The 22,613-nt window shown below is 40.2% G+C and overlaps 1 protein-coding gene across 1 annotated transcript in view; it reads left to right on the top strand.

Annotated features, from left to right (window-relative positions):
- MAP3K5 (mitogen-activated protein kinase kinase kinase 5) overlaps window positions 1-22,613 on the top strand; it is a 213,252-nt gene that overhangs the window by 40,925 nt on the left and 149,714 nt on the right. The window contains exon 2 of the mRNA XM_043456974.1: window positions 19,664-19,803. Within this exon, the coding sequence (XP_043312909.1) occupies window positions 19,664-19,803 (140 nt within the window). The remainder of the gene's footprint in view (window positions 1-19,663; window positions 19,804-22,613) is intronic.

Here is a 22,613-nt window from a genome sequence, read left to right as displayed (position 1 = left end):
GACTTGTAAGTTCTAATAGATTTTTGTTGAATCTTTCAGATGTTTCACATAGATAATTATGTTATCTGTGAAGACAATTTTATTTCTCCCTTCCCAGAAGTATGCCTTTTATTTCCTTTTCTTGTCTTTTTGCATTAGCAAAGACTTCTAGTCCAATGATAGAAAGGAGTGATGGGGAGAGACATTCTTGCTCAATTCCTGGTCTTAGTGGAGAAACTTCCAAGTTTCTCACCATGAAGTACTGTTAACTTTAGTGTTTTTGTACATGTTTGAACACAGACTTTTAACATCTTGATTCAACAGCAAATTATGAACATCAAACTCAACTTTCTTAAGTGTAAAGCAGAAGTAGTTATTATTGGAACATTATATGTAGAATAATTGCAGGTTTGCCCCCATACCATATGGGTATGTGTACATATGTATATGTGTATGTTTGTACATGTAATAATTTTATAGGGAAAAGCCAAGAAACAAATGTACCAAAGTACTTAATTTCTCTTTGTGGTAAGTTTTAATAATAGATCATTTTAATATGCATAGTGTTTTACTTCTTTGATGGTGAGGACTGGATATATTTTTGAGAGCTGATAACATTTAAATTTTTACCACTCACCTGGATATAGTTTTGTTGTTTGATGAGTTTAGTAAAGAGAGTCACATTGCTGGGATCATGTTGATAGTATGTTTAATTTTAATCAAGGCAGTCTTACTGATAGAAAAGGAAGTGCATGTATTTTAATGAGACATGATGAGAATTGGAAATTCAGCATGTGAAGTAAATAGTGGCTCCAGAAGTGAAAAACATTTGCCATCAATTTAACCTACATTTGTAGGAAGAGGGAAAAATGTATATCTTCTTCAGAGTGATCGGATCCAAATAAGTGGCTGAAAATCACGCATATACCATTTCACAAGCCTTATTGTTTATTACAGTGGTGTAAAAGGAAGACCTGGGCAGTTTAAGAAAAGAATTTGTGTCATAGTTTTTCTAAAAGCAAGCTAACATAAAAACTAATTCAGGAATCACAGTAAAAATAGCATCTGGGTTAATAGTGGTGTGATTATGGGTGGTATAATTTCAGGTAATTTTTATGTTTTTTTTTTTTTTTCCTTCTCCCCCATTGTCTCAACCTTGCTCTGAAATCACATGGGAGTAGAAATAACTGGGGAGAATATAGTCTTTCAGATTTGTCTGCCTGGTTTAAACTAGTTCCCAAAGGCCACTGGGACTTTTAGTCCCAGACCCAGGGGACACGTGGTCTCTTGTAAAACCAGCTCTAGCTTGTTGATGTCTAAAAGCAACTTGACCCTGGCACAGGCATTTTCAATAGAAATGATAAGTAAACAGTAGAAATATGAGAGGACAAATATAAGCTCTTGGAGGAAGATGCAGATTCCATAAAAGGAAAACCAAGATTAGAGTGAAAGGGTGGTTTAGTCGCCAAGTCCTGTCTGACTCTTGAGACCCTATGAACTGCAACCCTGCCAGGCTCCTCTGTCCATGGGCTTCTTTCAGGCAAGAATACTGGAGTGGGTTGCCACTTCCTTCTCCAGGGGACCTTCCTAACCCAGGAATCAAACTTGGGTCTCCTGCATTTTGGGCAGATGATTTACCGACTGAGCTGTGAGGGAAAGGGAGGCCAGGTCTAAAGAAGGAAATGCGTGTGCACACACGCACACACACAGTTTCCTGTGTGTGCGCACGCACATGCATGTAAATGCAGACAATAATGCAGACAGTCACCAAAGAAAAGGTGAAAAATCCCAACAAATGAAGTTTCGTTCATTGGGAGTAGCAAGAGGCTGTGAGTTCAAAAACTGCCTGATTCTACTCCATCCCATTTTTATAGTTTCCTCTGTTATTTTGACTGGAACGATTTGGAAAAGCAGCTCCTGTCTGAAAGTCATTTGAACATTCAGGGCTGAGGTCTTCATCTAGTGGAAGCCCCAGGGCCAAGCCTAGTGGGATGCGGGAGGTGGTACTTGCTGAGATTTTGACAGCTCACGGGCCCCCTGCGGGCGCGCCCTGTGGACAGTGACCACACGGTGGGACAGGGAGCACGGCTCAGGCTGGGGTTGAAGGGTGCTCCACCAGGAATCACCCTGGGCCGGCAGACATGCCCTGGGCTTGTCTGAAGCCAACCAGGATGTGAACTCAGCTGTCCATTCCAGCCCCTTCTGAGGGCTCTGCAGTTATTCGCCCTCATCTGCCTTCTTCAAACCCCCTGTTAGCTTGTTCCCATAGGGTCCAGGGCCTCTCTTGAAGATATTCTTTACTACAGATTTTGTCAAGGCAGCAAGCGCCTGTTGAGAAGGAAACTCATCTTATGGATTTTATGGCTCCTGTTTATCAGATAGGAAAAGGGCAGGAACTTATGTATAAGTGGTGGACAGTTCTCCGTGGTGGGAATAGGGTGTGAAGTTCCCTCCCAGTCCATGGCTCTGTAATAATGGCTAATGGTCGCTGAGGGCTTGTGGTCGCCCAGCCTTTTCTGTGACAGGGACTGCTGTTCTTAGGCGATGGATGAGGAACCTGGTGGGTGAAGGGGGGTTTCAGGCCGCCGAGGGCTGCACAAATGAAGTGCAGACTCTGGCAGACCTGAGGGGAGGGGGCGGGGGGGCCCTGGCTGCTTGTAATTCCTGGTCGGTTCTCACTACTGATAGGCCACATTTATTTTTGGTCTCCCTGTATTTCTGCTTCTCCTTCAGATTCCATCACTCTGTCGGGGGAGCCCCACCAATTAATTAGCTCTCTCTGTTTGTGTTGTTCAGTCGCTAAATGGTGTCCAACTCTTCGCAACCCCATGGATTGTAGCACTGGAGGCTCCCCTGGCTTTCCCTATCTCCCGGAGTTTGCTCAGATTCATGTGCCTTGAGTTCGTGATGCCATCTAATCAATTCATCCTCTGTTGTCTCCTTCTCCTCCTGCCTTCAATCTTTCTTAGCATCAGGATCTTTTCCGATGAGTTGGCTCTTTGCATCAGGTAGCCGAAGTATTGGAGCTTCAGCTTCAGCATCAGTCCTTCCAATGAATAGACAAGGTGGATTTCCTTTAGGATTGGCTGGTTTGATCTCCTTGCAGTTCAGGGGACTCTCAAGAGTCTTCTCCACCACCACAGTTCAAAGCATCCTTCCCAAACACCCTGTGTGTTATCATTTGCATTTGCTTTTGTATGATTATTTGATTGTCCCCACACTAGAACATCAGCTTTCTGAGGACGACTCCGTGTGTCGTCTGACTTTTGTATCCCTGGGCCTCACTCATAGCAGAGATTTGATGGGCTGAACTGGTAGCTGATGTGTCAGAGCTGACACGGCTACAGGTTACTCTGAGTCCAATAGCAGATGCTCCAAGAATAGATGCATACACTGCCTGGACTCTTCACTGTGATTTCGGTTCTTTAGGTCTTTCTGTTTCTGGTTATTAATATACACATAGGAAAAAATGCTGAGACTTCGGGAGGTATATAAGCTCTCCTTGAAGCGAGTTAATTCCGTTAATGCTTTTTAGCAAATATACTTTCTGTCCTCCTCACTGCCTCTGAATACTCTCCATGGCTGTGATGATGTTTGGTGGGCTTATCTTTTAGCCAGAGCACTACCTGGAAGACTCTTCCTGTTTGTCTCTGCTTCAACAACATGCATTAAATGTCACTCCTTACCAGCGTTTTCTGTTTAACTTGTAGGCATCACTTACCTTCTCATGCATAGACAGAAGCTGTCGGATTGTGAACAGAGGGAGCTATGGAAAGGCAAGGGAAACTCACCTTGGACCAAGGAGTAGGGGAGAGGGTAACATGGGCATCCTAGTGGCATGTAAGGGAAGAAGACATATTTCATAACATAGCTTAGAGTGTGTAAGGGCACAGGCAAAATGAAATCTCTCTCTTCCTGGTAAGAAAAGTTTTTATTGAAAAGAATTCCAGGGAAAAAAAAACCCATTAGTTATGCAATTTATTTTACTGTCTGTAAACTTCCCACAGGGAGACCAGATAGATGGAGCGATAAGCCTTTCCTCTGTCAGTGGGAGGCTGTGCCCACGTCCATTCTTAGGTGGTGGGGCAATTTTTCTGGTGGAGAGAAACTCCTGTATTATGCAATCACAGAGCAGCCAGAAATGGCCTTCCCTCCAGTCTCTGTTTACTGAAATATGCTATTTCTCAAGGCTGACCTCAAAGCTGTTGCCACTGCAATGCCTGTCCTGAGACCCCCATCAGCAGTAACCACCCCTCCTTCTGTGCTTCCGGGGGGCCTTTACATCTGTTCCACTTGACCTGGGACTTGCACAGCTCACATGCACTTGAAGGGCTGTTGCAGTTTTCTCTGACCTCTTCATGTCTCTTGCACAGAATAATCAATGCTTGTTAAAATAAGGCAGTGTGGGAGCAGAGAAAGCGGGGCATTTCCAGGGTGCTGTGATGACTGGGATTGGAACCAGTTCAAGAAGCCTGATCCTACGATGCAGGGTGATAAGAAGCTGTTGGACGGCTGGAAGGAGGGTGTGACCTAAGGGGTAATGCTGGAAGGGGCTGCCCATCATGTCCCCCCACCCCCGTCTTTATCACTGGGTCTGTGGAAGAGGCATTTCCCATTTTCCCCACTGCAGAGCTGCTGAAGCTGGCTTTTCTTCCGTGTGTGTGGCTGGCCTTTGAGCTGTACTGACAGCTCTTCCTTTCAGTGACATTTTTTTATCATCCCACAAATCTGTTGCATTAAAATAAACCATAACTTTCCTAGAGAGTAAGTGAACTCCTGAGACTGACAGATTTAACTTTGTTGCTGTTCAGTCGCTCTGTCGTGTCTGACTTTTTGCAACCCCATGGACTGCAGCACACCAGGCTTCTCTGCCTTCACTATCTCCCGGAGTTTGTTCCAACTCATGTCCATTGAGTCAATGATGCCATCCAACCGTCTCATCCTCTGTCTTAGCCTTAGTGAAAAGGAAAAAAAAGGACCCAGACTATTTCATGACAGTCAGTTAAGGTCAACCACCTAATCTGACAGCAGTAAAAGGATTATTTAACAATGAATAGTTTCAGTTCTGCTTCTCTCTAGTAGATCGTTTTAAAGAAAACCCAAAATGAATTGTTGTACTGCAATGGAATGTCGGCATGTAAGCTGCAGAGTGAAATCATTACTGGCAGTATCTTATTTACACATCTGTTGTGTGAAGAGAATTAGATACTCTTAGAGGAAGAATAAAGTAAATTTGAATTGAAATAGTGCACATTTTGACTAGCTGCTGATTCCTTATTAGGTGTTGGGAGTGACTTTGACAGTGTACAAAGAAAGCAACAGTTTGACATCATTTAGAAGTGTTCTAGAATAATCCTAATTCAGGGAGATTTCCATTTGTGTGCACTTTAAGAATCGGGAGCACCGTGGAGCTCCTGGGCACTCACCCAGTTTTCTTAGATCCAGTTGGGTTTATGAGTACAAGACATGATAGCCGTACATGCAAGAAGGAAAAACCTTCTCAAACCGGCCTGCTTACTGGGCTGAGTCACTACTTCTGCCAAACAAGTACTGTGTAAGCTGAGCTTCTTTCATCTTACTGCCTATGTGCTTTCTACAGCAGGAACAGGACCGTGTTTATTGATTGCAATTAAATTTCTTATTGCTGAGGAATAACACTCTTTGATGGGCTTCCCTGGGGGTCCAGACAGTAAAGAATCTGTCTGCACTGCAGGAGACTGGAGTTCAATCCCCGGGTTGGGACGATCCCCTGGAGAAGGGGATGGACAGTATTCTTACCTGGAGAATTCCATGGACAGAGAAGCCTGCTGGCCTCCAGTTCATGGGGTCTCAGAGTCAGACATGACTTAATGACTAACATTTTTTCACATATTTGTTAAAAAAAAAAAGAAGAAAATACGTATGTAAAAATATATATGAATACATATGTCAATGCACATATGTATGTACTTATGAAAGTGAAAGTGAAGTCACTCAGTTGTGTCTGACTCTTTGTGACCCCATGGGCTATAGCCTACCAGGCTCCTCCTTCCATGGGATTTTCCAGGCAAGAGTACTGGAGTGGGTTGCCATTTCCTTCCCCAGGGGATCTTCAGTATTGTTAGCTGGAGAATTCCATGGACAGAGGAGCCTGGTGGGCTATAGTCCATCGGGTCACAAAGAGTCAGACATGACTTAGTGACTAACACTTTTTTGCATATTTGTTAAAAAAAGAAAAAAATACATAGGTAAAAATGTGTATGAATACATATTGTCAGTGCACATATGTATGTACATATATACACATGTAAAACACATATTTAAAAGTGCATATGTAAAAATATATAAAGAATACATATGTAAAATGCATATGAATGCATATGGAAAAAAAGAAAATGCATACATTAGCAGTTAACTTTTTTTTTCTTTTTGCAATATAGGATTAAATTACCATGCTCCTACCAGAGGCCCTTATCACACCTAAAATAATTTCTTAATATCATCAATTATCCTGTCAGTTGTCAAATTGTCTCCTATGTGTCGTGATTTTTTTAAGATTCATTTTAGTTAGAATCCAAGTAAGGTTCCCACGTTGCAATTGATAATATCCCTTAAGTCTCTTTTCATACCTAATTTTTCCCTCCATCACTCTCCCTCACCTCCTGTAATGTTTCTGTTGAGGAAACCAGGTCATTTTCTTATAGAATTTTCCATAGTCTGAATTCTGTTGATTGCATCCCTGCGTTGCACTGCTTCAATCACTATTGTTGTTTATGTAGATCTAGCACACACATCCTACAGCTATTGCCCTCCCCAGAGTGAGACAAACCTCGTCTGAATCAGAACAGCCTCAGATGAGAATGACATTGCCACAGTCATTTTTGCTTTAGAACCACGTGGGATAATGTTCGAGTGTTCTTTGGCCACTGTCTCTTGTCTCTGTGTGAAAAAGTCATAAAGGTATGAAATAATTAGGGAAGAGGATGTCACTCAGGATGCATATCTGTGAGGAGCAATCAGAGTTTTTTCAAAAATGATCATAAATGGACTCTTGTAAAGTTACACAACTTAATGCCAGTGCCAATTAATCTGATGGGCAAGGATGACTCTTGTAAGAGTCTTACAGTGACAGAGGGCAATGCTGTGTGCTTAGGAACTTCACTGAAGCATAAAAGCAGACAGCTATGAAGATTTAATTAAAATTAAATATGAGAGACCTAAAAAAATGGCATGTACTGAAACCACCATAAAAACTAAACTCTAAAGAAGGCTGTTCACATTTTTCTGAATAGCTCTTTCAGCCTGTAATGAAAACAGATGGATTACTTCAGGACTGAAATTTAGTACCTACAATGAGTTTATAGAGATCTAAATTTGTGATTATAGACCCTTAAACCCAATATAGCTTCAGGAAACAGAATAATTTCAAGGAGAAAAATAGTTTTCAGTGGTGACATAGACATTTTAACCATCAAAGCAGCCTCACTTTCCATTGCTGCTTATAAGATGCCATAAGGCCTGTCACATCAATAACCTTAGATTTAATTTTGACTCATACTTTTCTTATATCGCATACTCTTTATGGATCATTGGCCAACTCTATTGTTACTGCAGTAACATTAAAAAATAAATTCTTGACTTATAAACTGGACCCTTTTTTTAACTTGGAGAGTTAATACTTTTTGATGTAGGGCCTATTTGTATTTCTTTAATAAAATGGGCTTCCCTGGTGGCTCAGCTGGTAAAGAATCCACCTGCAATGCAGGAAACCTGGGTTTGATCCCTGGGTTGGGAAGATCGCCTGGAGAAAGGAAAGGCTACCCACTCCAGTATTCTGGCCTGGAGAATTCCATGGACTGTATAGTAGTACATGGGGTTGCAAAGAGTCGGACATGACTGACTTTCACTTAACTTAATAAGCAAAATTATGTAGGGAATTGACATACCTGTGAGCAGGAAGTATCATTTGATAAAGTATTTGCCACTCATCAAAGATAAAAATTGTGACTTATCTACCTTCCTTGGTCTGTGCACTGATAGTGAAAGATTCACTTCAAGACTAAACAGGGTTAGAGTACTCACAGGGCTCCCTTAGTAATACTTCCTTTCCGGGTGACTCAGTGGTAAAATCCACCTGCCAGTCCAGGGGATGCAGCAGGTATAGGTTCGATCCCTGGGTGGGAACGATCCCCTGGAGAAGGAAATGGCAACCCACTCCACTATTCTTGCTGGGAAAATCCCATGGATAGAGCAGGCTGGCCAGCTACAGTCCATGCAGTTGCAAAGGAATTGGACACAACTGAATGAGCACATGACAAATGACTTAGTAACACTTACCAAACCACCATCAAAATATTGTGAGTTTGAAATTCCTCTTTAATAGGAAGGAAAGGATTCTTCATTAGGCCAGTCTTCCTTGTGACCAAGAATATGCATTTGTAAGATTGAAATTTTAATGTCTGGTTGAGGTTTTTGTCTATAGCTAGTGAGCAGAGGGCCTCCCTGGTGGTTCAGATGGTAAAGAATCTGCCTGCAATGCAGGAGACCTGAGTTTGATTACTGGGTCAGGAATCCCCTGGAGGAGGGCAGGGCAACCCTCTCCAGTATTCTTGCCTGGAGAATCCCATGGACAGAGGAGCCTGGTGGGCTACATACAGTCCATAGGGTTGCAGAGTTGGGCACGACTGAAGTGACTTTGCACACACACACACACAGTAAGTAGATTCAAATTGAACTCTATTCTTTGGCATCCCTCTTTTCATCTGATACTCCTTTACTACATTTCAGGCAATAGATAAGTAAGCAAAGAAATAGAATTTTTTGGTTCTTTTTATGCTTGGGTTCACATCCTGCTCCTTAGCTGTAACAGCATTCTTACTATCACAAGTGATAACAATTCCTCCCAAAAAAGAAATGTACTGGAGTCCTGACTTTGGAGAGCAGAGGTGGTGCTGCCTTCTGGCACATCACGCGAGCTGTCCCCTGGACGCAGGCTTGCTCCTGCTGTCCCTAGATGGTCTGTCTTCTCTATTGGCCCTCAGCACCCCGGCTCTGTCCTAAAAGAGTTATCACCTAAGTTGAAAGATCACAGTCTTCTTCCTTCTGCTTTATCATTTCTCAGTCTTTGTTTTGTATCACTTTCCTTTTTCTTGTTTTTAAAGTTATCCCTCCTTTTTTCCAAGGTTGACTTCTCCCCTTCATCTTTGATCCCCTCCCATCTGTCTTATCCAAGAATATAGAAGCAGTCTCCACTAATTAGCTCCCCTCTTTAAAATCTTAATCTTTCTACGAATGGTCAAGTGCACCATCCTAAAACTAAACACCTTTAGCTTTCAGATCCCCTTCAGTTGTCTGGTGTCTCGGTTTCCTTATTGAATATAAAAATCCCTCCTCTAGACCTTTGTGAGTGTTAATCCTCTTCGTTGCTAGGGAATGTCTGTGCTTATTCCCACCATTTCCTCAGCTCTTTCTCAGCACCTTTAGTTCTGCTCTACTCACCTTTCACCTTCCTCATCCTGTGGCTTCTTTATAATTCTTGTGGTGGGCTGAAAAATGACCTCATCCCTACGCTCCAACGTCTATGTCAAAATGAAACTGGTGAATACTGCTTTATTTGGAAAATTTGATAACAGATGTGATTAAGGGTTTTGAGATGAGAGGACCCTGGATTATCTGAATAGGCCATGAATGCCATCACACAGGTTCTCATGAGCCAGAGAAGCGAGGATAATTCGATACCACAGGCACACATAGCCCAAGGCAAGGAATGCGTGATACTGCTAGGTTCTGAAAGAGGCAAGAAACACTTTCTGCCCTGGAGCCTCTGAGGACACCTGACCCTGGTTCTGCTGACACTTTGAGTTTGAACTCTCAGCCTCCAGAAATGTGAAAGAATAAATTTCTGTTGTCTTAAGGGACAAGATGGCTATAGGAAGCTAAATATAGCCATCTTTGGACATTCTTGACAAAATTATTGACCAAAGTGAACATGCCTGAGTAAACAAGACTTTGATCAAGAAGGAGACTCTTATCAGCTCTCCAGCAGACCCCCAGAGTCCCCTTTCAGCCTTTGTCCCTACCAAAGAATTCACTATTTTGAATTATCCCGTTTGTGAACCTAATATGAACCGCATCATGAAGAATAAACCTAGCTCTTGTATCTGGATTCTTTCTTCTAACAGTCTGTGAGGTTCATCCATGTTGTCCTATGTGGTTATAGATTTTTAAATTGTCATTGCTGTATAGAGCACATGTTATTTTTTCAGCTGTTGATGGTTTACCAATACTGCTGTTATGAATATTGATTATGGATTTTTTGGTGAACATTTATTTGTGTTTCTGTTGGGTAGATAATGAGGAACAGATTTTCTGAGTCAAAGATGCCTTGTCATTTCTTTCTGTACTAAGTTGACAATCTCATCTACAATTCTACCTCAGCTATCCCCCATCATTCTCACTCTTAAAATCTCTCAGTCTGATTCTGATCTTCCTGCTTAGATATAAAATGACAGCCATCAATTATACACACACACATACAAACACAATGTTTAGTGTGTTCCAATTTAAAGATAAGTTACTGCCAGAAAAGTGGCTCTTCCTCTTGTCATTTGTTGTGTTAATGACAGGTCATCAGTCTTAACCATTCAAGTTCGAAACAGAATCATTTTTAATTCTTTCTTTGATTATCCTGCATCCACCAAATCTCTGAAGCTTCCCTTCCACTGTGATTTCCCACCAAGCTGTCTCTACATTAGTTTGCGGGTACACTGTCCCTTGAATGACTCCTTAACTGTCTCCCACCTTCTAGTCTCTTTTGATGCTCATCCATCTACCAATTCTAGGTTTATCCTTACAAACTTTGATCCTGCTGCACCACTTCTTAAAACTCACGGACATGGATGGATCACCATTGATTATAAAAATCAAGTCAGAATTCCTTATGTTGACTTTCTATGCCTCATAATTTGATTTCAGCATCATTTCTGTGAGTAATTATTCACCTAAAGTTTCACCAGGTGGTAGTGAGTTATCTATTCACATTGTCTTCAATAACATTTTTATGATAAATTGCTCAAAGGGCTTCCGATGAACGTTTCCTACAGTGGCTCCATGTAATGGCCATGTATTAAGAGTTTCCTGTGCGTGGTATACATGTAACCCGCACAACAGCTTTGTGGGGGTAAATACCTGTGTGATTATCCTCAGTTTACAGTTGAGGACACCAAAGCCTGGAGAATTTAAGGTGTCTAATGTTATCCAGCCAGAAACCTAATTAGGATTCAGACACTGGAAATCACGACTCAGCTTGCTTGCCTTTTGCATATTCATGATGCCTCTCAAGGCCATGGGAGATGAGGAGGCCTCCCTTCCAGCTTTTAGCTCTGTGCTCCGCTGTCCTGAGGCAGCCTCTCCTCCTCACAGAGAGCTGTGATTCTAGGTCCCGCCCATCTGCAGATGTGTGGTTTTCCCCTCCCATTCTCTGAAGCTGGCGCATCGTGAACTGAACTCTGGCAGCTATTGCCTGGGCAAGGGGACTTTAGTTCTTACACCGCCAATTTGATTTGGTTCTGCTCCCTCCTTCTTTTCCTGTTTCTCTTCTCCTCCTTCCTCCCTTTCTCTCCTGTTTCTTTCTTCCTCTGCAGGCTTCTCCCTTGTCCTCTCCCCGCCCTGTCCCTCCCTCCCTGCCCTTCCTTGGGTAGATGCCATGATTCTCAGCATTTTTGAAAGATCAACCTCTGGAAGTGCACAATGTCCCTCAGATCACTCACCTTGCAGGTTTCACTTTTCAGGTTCAAAAAACCCACGATACCTCAGTGTAATAATCAAATAAGTAAATTAGTGCTGGAGTGGGGGTGAGCAATATGTGAATGATTCATGTTTGAATCACTATACATATATTTATTGTAGTTTAGGGATGAGGAAATTGTGGGCCCAAATCTATTGTTGATACACATATGTATCATTATGCACTGTAGAGTTCACCAAACACCATACAAGAAAATAAAAGGATGCTGATGAAACTAAATGTGTAGTAATTTATAGCAGGAATTTCCAAACCATGACCCATTCAAAACAACATGATGATGGATTATGCTTCTATCCTGCCAGAAAATCTCAACAGTTCTAGTTGTACAGAAGGAGTTTTGCAATCTCTCAACATTGTATCCCTACCAGACTTAAGAAAACTGACTTAGAACCTTCAGGAGACTCTACTGGGGCATTACTTTTAGGCTCTGAGTAACATTTTAGTAATTTTCATGTTGTAGATCAGTTGCAGGTAGCCCTTATTCATTCATGAAATAAAAATCTATGGAATGCAGATTATGGTTCCCTGAAGAATTAGGAAGGGATGATCATTTGGGGGTTAGTGTCTGCTCTTTAGAGACTGTCTCTTGGTTCATCCACTGAGGATCCTATTGGGACTGATTTAGGTGGTTTTTTGTTTGTTTGTTTGTGTTTAGCTGTGCTGGGTCTTAGTTGTGGCGTGTGAGATTGTTTAGTTGTGGCATGTGAACTCTTGTGTCATATGGGATCTAGTTCCCTGACCAGGGATCGAACCCTGGCCCCCTGCATTGAGAGCGTGGAGTCTTAGCCAATGGACCACCAGGGAAGTCCTCGACTTAGTTTTCTGTTGCGATTTTCTGAATTTCTCAGCCAAGCCCCATACCCTTCCCTTCCTTGGCTTCCTCCACAGTGCCTTAGATGTGCCAGGGCTGCAGTTTTCCATCTGCACTTTAAGGTACTCCACTTTCTGACTCCGTTACCAGCTGATGCCTCACCCACGTAGATTTCTGTCATCCATCCCACCAAGGAAACTTTTATATAATAGGTGCTCAGGACGTTTGTTTAATTAAACTGGAACTAATGGATCACTGCAGGGATTACTCTGTCACGACTGGATGGGTAGTTCTGTGTGATAACTTGGGAAGTTTTCCGGTGATTATGGAATGTCAGAGCACCTTGTAGACTGTAGAATAAGCTGAATCTCTGCTGGGCTCTTGTGTTGTCATCAGTCATCCTGAGGCCTCAGGAAAAAAACTGAATAGATAAAAAGTAAACATTAATGTCTTTCCTTCAGTGCTGCGTTTCACAAGCAGAGGCAGCTCTTGTGAGATATTTAACTAACAGATACGGTATTATCATGGAAAAATTGAATAAAAAAAGTAAAAAAGACCATGAACCACTGCCATTTGCTGACTGAAATGCAATTAGGCACAACAGTTTTATGTGATTGTCCTCGAAATTTATTATGCTTTAATAAACTCCTGGCAAACCTAATTAGATGCTCCATTTAGCATTAATTGAATTGGAACAAGGAAAGAAACTACACCTCATGTAAAGTTGTAAGAGGCACATTTTTAAATGACTGACTTAGCCTTAAATTTTGAAATGTGGCAGTTTTACTCACAATATTACCACAGAAACTCAATTAAACAATTACTAAGTGCATTTACTCATGGAAATATACTACAAGAGTGTATGCATCAGTCTCCAGATCTATTTTTGCTTTTCATTCATGTCCTGATCTTTGGAACCTCCATATCCCATAAATGTAGCATGTGGCTCATTTCAGAATTAAGGGCATGGATTTTCCAGCCAGATTTCTTGGTTTTGAATCATGGTGCTAGCATTTTCAGACTGGTTTGGGGCCGATTATTTTTATCTTCTCTACCTCAATGTCCTGAAACAATAACATTGCCTACCCCAAAAGGGGGATTATGAAGATTAAGTAATTTAGTACTTGAAAAGCATATGATGTCTGACACATGTAATTACTAAATACATGTTTGTAAAATAAAATGGATAAATTGTGCCTCCTATAAGTGGGTCTCAAGAATTGTGGAGTATCAAGTGTTTGTTATTTTGGCCACCTGATGTGGAGAGCTCACTCATTGGAAAAGTTCTCCTGATGCTGGGAAAGATTGAAGGCAGGAGGAGAATGGGGATGACAGAGGATGAGATGGTTGGATGGCATTGTTGACTGAACGCACATGAGTTTGAGCAAACTCCGGGAGATACTGAAGGACAGGGAAGCCTGGTGTGCTGCAGTCTATGGGGTTGCAAAGAGTCGGGTGTGACTTAGTGATTGGACAACAGCAAGGTGTTTGTGTAGTTTGTTATAATTACATCATCTTGTGCATTTTTAGCATGTCTTAGGATGGTTTCATGAGGAAGATAATCTTCACCTGTTTGTTTTATTACTTTTGAGAAGATATGCATCAGAGTCAGAAGGTAGCCATAATATGTTCTTTAATTAGATAATAGAATATTATTGTGTAAAAAATGCTGTGTAACTGGAAGTCATAGCCAGTATAACAAGGCAAAACAAAAAACAACTAACCGGAAAACAAAAACCATGAATGACATACAGATTGGAAAGGAAGAAGTAAAACCATTTCTATGTATAGATGATATAATGGTCCATGTAGAAAATCCCAAAACACATGCCCCCAAAAAATGCTTCTTGAACTAATAAGTTAATTTAGTAAGGTCTCAGGATACAAGGTCAATATACAAATATGTACTATTGTTTTATATACCACAACAAACAATTGGGATTTGAAATTTTAAAAAGAGTACGTCTATGATAGTACCCCAAAATGACACATTTGGGTATAATTTAACAAAGTATGTATAGGAACTGTATATTGAAAATTACAAAATATTGATGAACAAAATCAAAGACTTAAATAAGTGAAGAGGTATGCCTATTCATGCATTTAAAAACTCAATATTGTTAAGGTGTTAGTTCTCTTGGAAATGGTCTGTAGTCATCATGAGTGGATGCCCAGTCTCTTCTGTCGTGTCTGACTCTTTGCAACCCTATGGACTGTGGCCCACAGGCTCCTGTGTCCCTGGGATTCCCCAGACAAGAATACGGGTGCAGGTTGCCATGCCCACTCCGGGGGACCATCCCAACCCAGGGCTCAAACCCAAGTCTCTTATGTCTCCTGCATCGTGAGGCAGGTTCTTTACCACTCGCGCCACCTGGGAAGCCCTGCAGTCATCATAATCCTAGTCAAAATTCTGGGGGAAACTTTTGTAGATATCAATGGATAGCTTTTAACTACCAGTTGATTCTAAAATCTATATAGGAAAGAAAATAGAAGAACTAAAATAGCTACAACAATTCTGAAAACAGAAAAGTGGGAGAACTCACACTGCCTGATTCTAGTACCTACCGTAAAGCTCCAACAGACAAGACAGTGTATACAGCACAGATGGTCCCCGACTTACAATGGTTCAGCTTATGATTTCTTTTTTACTTTATGATGGCGGAAAAATGATACCCATTCAGTAGAACCCAGACTTTGAATTTTGAATTATGATCTTTTCCCAGCTTAGTGATACATTCTCAGTTGTGATGCTGGGCAGAGAGCCAAAGCTCTCAGTCAGCCAAGCAATCAGGAGGAGAAACAACCAATACACTTACAATCATTCTGCACCCACAGCATTCTGTTTTCACTTTCAGTATGCTATTTGATAAATTATATGAGATATTCAGCACTTTAATATAAAATGGGCTTTGCATTAGATGATTTTGCTCAACTATAGGCTAGTGTAAGTGTTCTGAGCACATTGAAGGCAGGCTGGGCTAAGCTATGATATTTGGTGAAGAAAGTGAAGTCGCTCAGTTGTGTCCGACTCTTTGCTGCCCTGTGGAGTATAGCCCACACAGGCTCCTCTGTCCATGGGATTTTCCAGGCAAGAATACTGGAGTGGGTTGCCATTTACTTCTCCAGGGGATCTTCTCAACCCAGGGATCGAACCCAGGTCTCCCTCATTGCAGGCAGATGCTTTAACCTCTAAGCCATGTTTGGTAGGTCAAGTGTATTAAATGTATTTAAATTTACAGTATTTTCAACTTACAATGGGTTTTTCTGGACATAACCTCATTGTAAGTTGAGAAACATCTGTATTTGCAAAAGGTAGATACATAGATCAATGGAATAGAATAGAACATCCAAAAATTTTTGGAAGAGAAAATCAAAATGGATCATAAGCTTCAATGTAAGGTATAAAAGCTGTAACACTTTCAGTAGAAAGCATAAGACAAAACTTTTGTGACTTGATTAGGCAAAGATTTTTTTCAGATACCATGCCTAAAGCACAATCCATAGTAGAAAAAATTGGCAAATTGGGCTTAAAGTAAAAATTTTCTTCTTTCCTTAAGACACTTAACAGAATGAAAAGGCAGGTCACAAACAGGGAGAAAGTATTTATAAATCACATATCTGACAAAGGAAAAATATCAATATAAAAACAGACAAAACTCACTTTAAGAAAACAAGCTCAACAATAAAAAGTGGGGGGGGGGGGCAGGTGCTTTAAACATGTTACCAAAGACGATGAAAGAGTGAATATTATGCTATGGAAATTTTAAAAATATATTAAGGAAAAAATACAAATACATCAGAACAAATCATTTGACTGAATTTAAAGTAGGGAGAATGCCTTCCTCTGTGATCATACTGTCTTATGGTATTTTAAAATTGTTACACAAATAAGTGTTTTTAATGTTGTATATTGCATCCCACATGGGTCTGTCCCTGTTTCCACGTTCAGATCTAATGAATATACTTTAGTCTACTTGTACCATTTATTTTACGTATCTCATTTCTCTCTTAATCTGAAGGCCTTCTGCAACATTTCTACTTTATTTTAGCCACAGATTCCACAAATCAGTTCTCTGGAAAGAACCCATTTCCCCCCACTATTGTCACTATTTAGTATTTTTCCTTGCTATCTCTCATTTGTTTTCTCATCAGCAGCTGTTTTATTTCGTTTTTCTCAGCCTCACTGCATGCTGTCTCTTGATTTTAACGCGGGGTGGCTGACGGTGAGTGGCTGGCATCTGTGGGAGGAGGAAGCCGAGTGGGTGCCTGAGGCAGATGGGCCGTGTGGGTGGGATGCAGTGACTCATTTTTTTTCGTGTGTTGATTTTTGATGTAGAAATGTTAAGGACCCCAGAAGAAAACTCTCTATTTGTATTAGAGAGCCTTGAAGTCATGGCTAGCCTTGAAAAGTATCTTTTGAAGGTCCTTTGACTTGCCCTCCCCTTTTATAACCTCACTAAATCTTCTGGGTCTTTAGCTTTCATTTGATCTGACTTATTTCTCCTTCACAGAATGTAGACTCCAATTTCATATTCATTAGATAAGGCTGGCTGTATCAAACAACCTCTTGAGGGTCTGTGTTCCTTTTATAAAAGGGTTGCACTTCGGTTGCACACAGGTCTTCAATGCTCTTTTCATATTTTGGTGGGTTCCTAAATTACAAAAGTAATCAGTGTTCATAACAGAAGTTGTACAAGATATAGAAGGCATAAAAAGGAAAAGATAAGTGATAATTCCATTACACAGTTGTTATCACAGTTTATATTTTGCTGTACAACTTTCCAAAACTTTTTTATTCATGTACATCTATACATATAGAATATATATAATAATCAATTGATTATAATGTATACATTATGTTTTAATGTGTATGCTATACATTATAATGTGTATATTTTACTTTTTTCCTAAATATAGTGTGTGTGTGTATGTGTGGTCATTTTTCTAATAATGTATATTTAGGCATTTTTCCATTGTTACTGCAAAAATAATATTTCAGTAGATATACTTACAAGTAAATCTGCCACATGTATAGGAATTTTCTCAGGATAAATTCTTAGGAATGGAATTATTGAGTCAAAGATTATGCATAATTTTAAGGACTCAAGATCTCCTTAAGAGTTTACACTTCCCCATAGCATGTAAGAATACCATTTCTCTGCATCTTCATTGGGTATTTTGAAATATCTTTGGCCCCTTGATAGGAAAAAAACTTTGTATTGGTTTAGTGTTCATTTATTAGGAGTGAGATGTAGAATATTTTTATATGTGATGTTGCCATTTTAGTTACACTTTTGTGATTTTACCTGCCTATGTCCACAGCCTAGTTTTCTATAATATTGTAATGTTTTATGGTTTCTTATTTGCTTTAAATTGACCAATAAGGGATAAATTGATGCTTTTGAACTGTGGTGTGGGAGAAGACTCTTGAGAGTCCCTTGGACTGCAAGGAGATCCAACCAGTCCATCCTAAAGGAGATCAGTCCTGGGTGTTCATTGGAGGGACTGATGTTGAAGCTGAAACTCCAATACTTTGGCCACCTGATGTGAAGAGCTGACTCATTTGAAAAGACCCTGATGCTGGGAAAGATTGAAGGTGGGAGGAGAAGGGGACAACAGAGGCTGAGATGGTTGGATGGCATCATTGACTCAGTAGAGATGAGTTTGGGTGGACCATGGGAGTTGGTGATGGACAGGGAGGCCTGGCGTGCTGCAGTCCATGGGGTCGCAAAGAGTTGGACACGACTGAGTGACTGAACTGAACTGAACTGATAAAGAGCTAAGAGATAACAATAAAGATATTAACCTTTCATCTATCACACATTGCACATATTTTAAACAAATTAGTATCATTTGTTAAATTTGTTATATGTTAATATTTTTATTTTAATTTTGAGTAGGATTTATTTATTATATTTTCCAGAAGCTTATTATGATTTTAAAGGAAGTTGTTTTCATAATTTTGCACCTTGACATCTTGTTAAATTGTATTAATACTTACAACAGTTGTTTAATTGATTCTATTGTGGTTTTTTGGTTGGTAATCCATAACATCTGCAAGTAATGATAATTATTTTATAGAATTATATGTCCATGCTTCATTAAATCTTATTGCATCAGTTAGGATTTTCAGATAGTGTACTGGTAGTAAGAATAGTTGACAGCCTCATCTTTTTCCTGATTTTAATGAGAATACCTATAAGTACAAAGCTGTTATGAAATATATATTATTTCTCAATTTAAAGATGTGCCCTTATATTTTCAGTTTGCAGGTATTTTTAATGAAAAGTGGATTCTAAATTTTACATAAAGTACTAAGGACATCTTTGGGAACACTGATGAGTTTTTTCCACTGAGCCATCCTTGCATTCCCTAAATAAATTTTAAATCCATGATCTAGTGTTCTGATAGTATATAGTGCTTGGTGCATCTTGCTCATTTTTCTTTCATGTTTCTGTCTTTATATATAAATGAGTTTGAAACTAATCTGAATTTTATTTTTGTGGCACTGTCAAATTTTGTTACCAAGTTTATGCTACCTTGGTGTTAGTCATCTGTGAAGTTTGGAAGAACTTGTATCTATAGCTGTATTCTCTTTCTTAGTCATAATTTCTACACCTTGGCTTCCTCTTTTTCTTTATTATACTTGGTAAGGACTTGCTAGATATTTATTATAAAATTCAGTTCTGGATTGAGTCATAATTTTACCTGTTTGCTTCTTAAAATCTCAATTTATCCTTATTATTGCTGCTGTTTCCCATGGATCTACTTCTGGAAACTTAGTTAACTTGTTTTCAGTGTTAAAATGTAACAGAGTGCATTAGCCCCACTTTCCACCATTGCAGACTCTCCTTAGTTTCCAGTAATTACATGATCCTTTTCTTTTTAAAAAAAAAAACAAAAATGCAGATTTGCTGCAGTTTGTAAAACCACTTCCGATAGAACGGCTAATTTAAAATTCAGTGGTAAATGAAGAGGGAAAATCCCTATCATTTCCTCTTTGAATACTAAGTTACTGAAACAAAAAAAGTGCTTACTGAGCATTATTTAGGTGTCATCATTTGGGGGACTTTGTTTTCTGTTTTCAGATATCGCCGTGGTGGAGATGAGTGATGCTTTCCGACAACCATCCTTATTTTACCACCTTGGAGTGAGAGAAAGTTTCAGCATGGCCAACAACATCATCCTCTACTGTGATACTAATTCAGACTCTCTGCAGTCACTGAAGGTACTTCCCTTGTTTACTAAATATTTACTTTAGGCCCCAGTTTTAGGGATACCTCTCCAGCATCCAGAAAGAAAAAATGAAGTAGCATATGTTTGTGGAAGGATGTTATTGTCAGTCAAATAATTATGCAACAGTGACTAGTTACTGTTGCATTGTGAGGTTTATCTGGAATTGAGTGTGGAAATTTCCCCCAGCTAAGGGGAAAACTTAGTGTTGAGTTCTGAGCCCCAGTTGGAGTTGCAGCTGAGGAGACAGTTGTGAACAGGAAGTTGTCAATGCACACCCTGGAGAAAGAAGAGGGTACCTAATGCATGGTCAGCGTGCATGCTCTGTCACCTGGGGGTTTCCTGGGGCACACTTGACTCCCACTAGAAGTATGCTGTCTACTGAAAGTGCCCTGAGTACAAATTCTCTCTCACCAGAAAATTGCCATCTTCTGTCACTGGAATATGATTTCAGTTAAAGTGGGAAGAGGAGGAAGAAAAACGTACCATCAGTTCAGTTCAATTCAGTCACTCAGTCGTATTTGACTCTTTGAGACCCCATGAACCGCAGCACGCCAGGCCTCCCTGTCCATCACCAACTCCCAAGTTTACCCAAACCCATGTCCATTGAGTCGGTGATGCCATCCAACCATCTCATCATCTGTTGTCCCCTTCTCCTGCCCACAATCTTTCCCAGCATCAGGGTCTTTTCACATGAGTCAGCTTTTCGCATCAGGTGGCCAAAGTATTAGAGTTTCAGCTTCAACATCAGTCCTTCCAGTGAACACCCAGGACTAATCTCCTGTAGGATTGACTGGTCCTTGCAGTCCAAGGGACTCTCAAGAGTCTTCTCCAATACCACAGTTCAAAAGCATCAGTGCTTCGTTGCTCAGCTTTTTTATAGTCCAACTCTCACATCCATACATGACCACTGGAAAAACCATAGTCTTGACCAGATGGACCAACAAATTGTCAAAGTAATGTCTCTGCTTTTTAATATGCTGTCTAGATTGGTCATAACTTTCCTTCCAAGGAGTAAGCATATTTTAATTTCATGGCTGCAATCACCATCTGCAGTGATTTTGGAGCTCCCCAAAATATAGTCAGCCACTGTGTCCACTGTTTCCCCATCTATTTGCCATGAAGTGATGGGACCAGATACCATGATCTTATATTTGTCAACAAAATTCAACATGTTTCATGGCATTCTCTCCATGATAGTAACTTAATGATAGGAGGGTATTTTCTCTGTTTAAGAAGATTGCCTAAAATGCTTTTGCAATGCCAAATGATTTTACACTGTATGATTCTTTGAAAATCATCTAACAGTTTAGCATGTAACTCATTCTGAACCTCATAATCAGTCATTTCCTTTGTGAAACTTCCATCTAGCTCTTTGTGGCTTTTTCTCATTCATCACTCCAGGTTTCCAAATCCAAGCGAACCTTGGTAAAATTCAATAAAAATTAAAAAAAAAACAAACAAAAAAAAACCCAACCTTGGGATGTGGAGTCCTGAAACCCAGAACCATGCTTCTATCACTTTGGAATTGGTATATGAAGATCTCTAACCCAAAACCCAAGGGAAAAAATGTAGTCGTGTTTTGCTTTTATCTGAGTATCTAAAGCTTGTATGGCTTTCTCTAAAAAATATGCAGGATCATTTAGCAAATACCTTTTCTGCATGCCAGGCCATTGTGCTGGGGATTGATTGGGTATTCCTTTCCAGAATACTCTGAAACAGTTGTAAGAGATTTTCCCCATCTGTCTAAATCTGTTTTTCACCTGGAGCAATTCTTTAAGGAAACCCCTACCTAGCAACTAAACAACAGCAAAAACTTAATCTTACCCCAGATTTGCCCCTTTAATTAATGTACATACATTTCATGATGACACATTTTTAATTAAAGAGTTTGATTTAGTACTCTTTGCAACCTATATTAGCAACCTATATTAGCAGGTTGATGAAGAGATTTAGTACTGTTTGAAAGTGAAAGAGGAGAGTGAAAAAGTTGGCTTAAAGCTCAACATTCAGAAAACTAAGATCATGGCATCCGGTCCCATCACTTCATGGCAAATAGGTGGGGAAACAGTGGCTGACTTTATTTTGGGGGGCTCCAAAATCACTGCAGATGGTGATTGCAGCCATGAAATTAAAAGACACTTACTCCTTGGAAGGCAAGTTATGACCAACCTAGACAGCATGTTAAAAAGCAGAGACATTGCTTTGCCAACAAAAGTCCAACTAGTCATAACTATGGCTTTTCCAGTAGTTGTGTATGGATGTGAGGTTTGGACTATAAAAAAAAAGCTGAGCACTAAAGAATTGATGCTTTTGAACTGTGGTGTTGGAGAAGACTCTTGATAGTCCCTTGGACTGCAAGGAGAGCCAACCAGTCCATCCTAAAGGAGATCAGTCCTGGGTGTTCATTGGAAGGACTGATGTTGAAGCTGAAACTCCAATACTTTGGCCACCTGATGCGAAGAGCTGACTCATTTGAAAAGACCCTGATGCTGGGAAAGGTTGAGGGCAGGAGGAGAAGGGGATGACAGAGGATGAGATGGCTGGATGGCATCACTGACTCAATGGACATGAGTTTAGGTGAACTCTGGGAGTTGGTGATGGACAGGCCTGGCGTGTTGCGGTTCATGGGGTTACAAAGAGTCGGACACAACTGAGTGACTGGAGTGAACTGAACTGAAACTTATATTAGCAAGTTGATGAAAAGGTTATTTTACTCTTTCTATTCTATTTTCTTTGCAGTAAATTCATTTTAAGCAAGCAGTGTTGTGTTGGACATTTTTCACTGTACAGTATTTTTATTCT

This window comes from Cervus canadensis, chromosome 33 (genome assembly GCF_019320065.1).
Source record: "Cervus canadensis isolate Bull #8, Minnesota chromosome 33, ASM1932006v1, whole genome shotgun sequence".
Classification (NCBI taxonomy): domain Eukaryota; kingdom Metazoa; phylum Chordata; class Mammalia; order Artiodactyla; family Cervidae; genus Cervus; species Cervus canadensis.
This window is presented reverse-complemented; position numbering and strand designations above follow the sequence as displayed.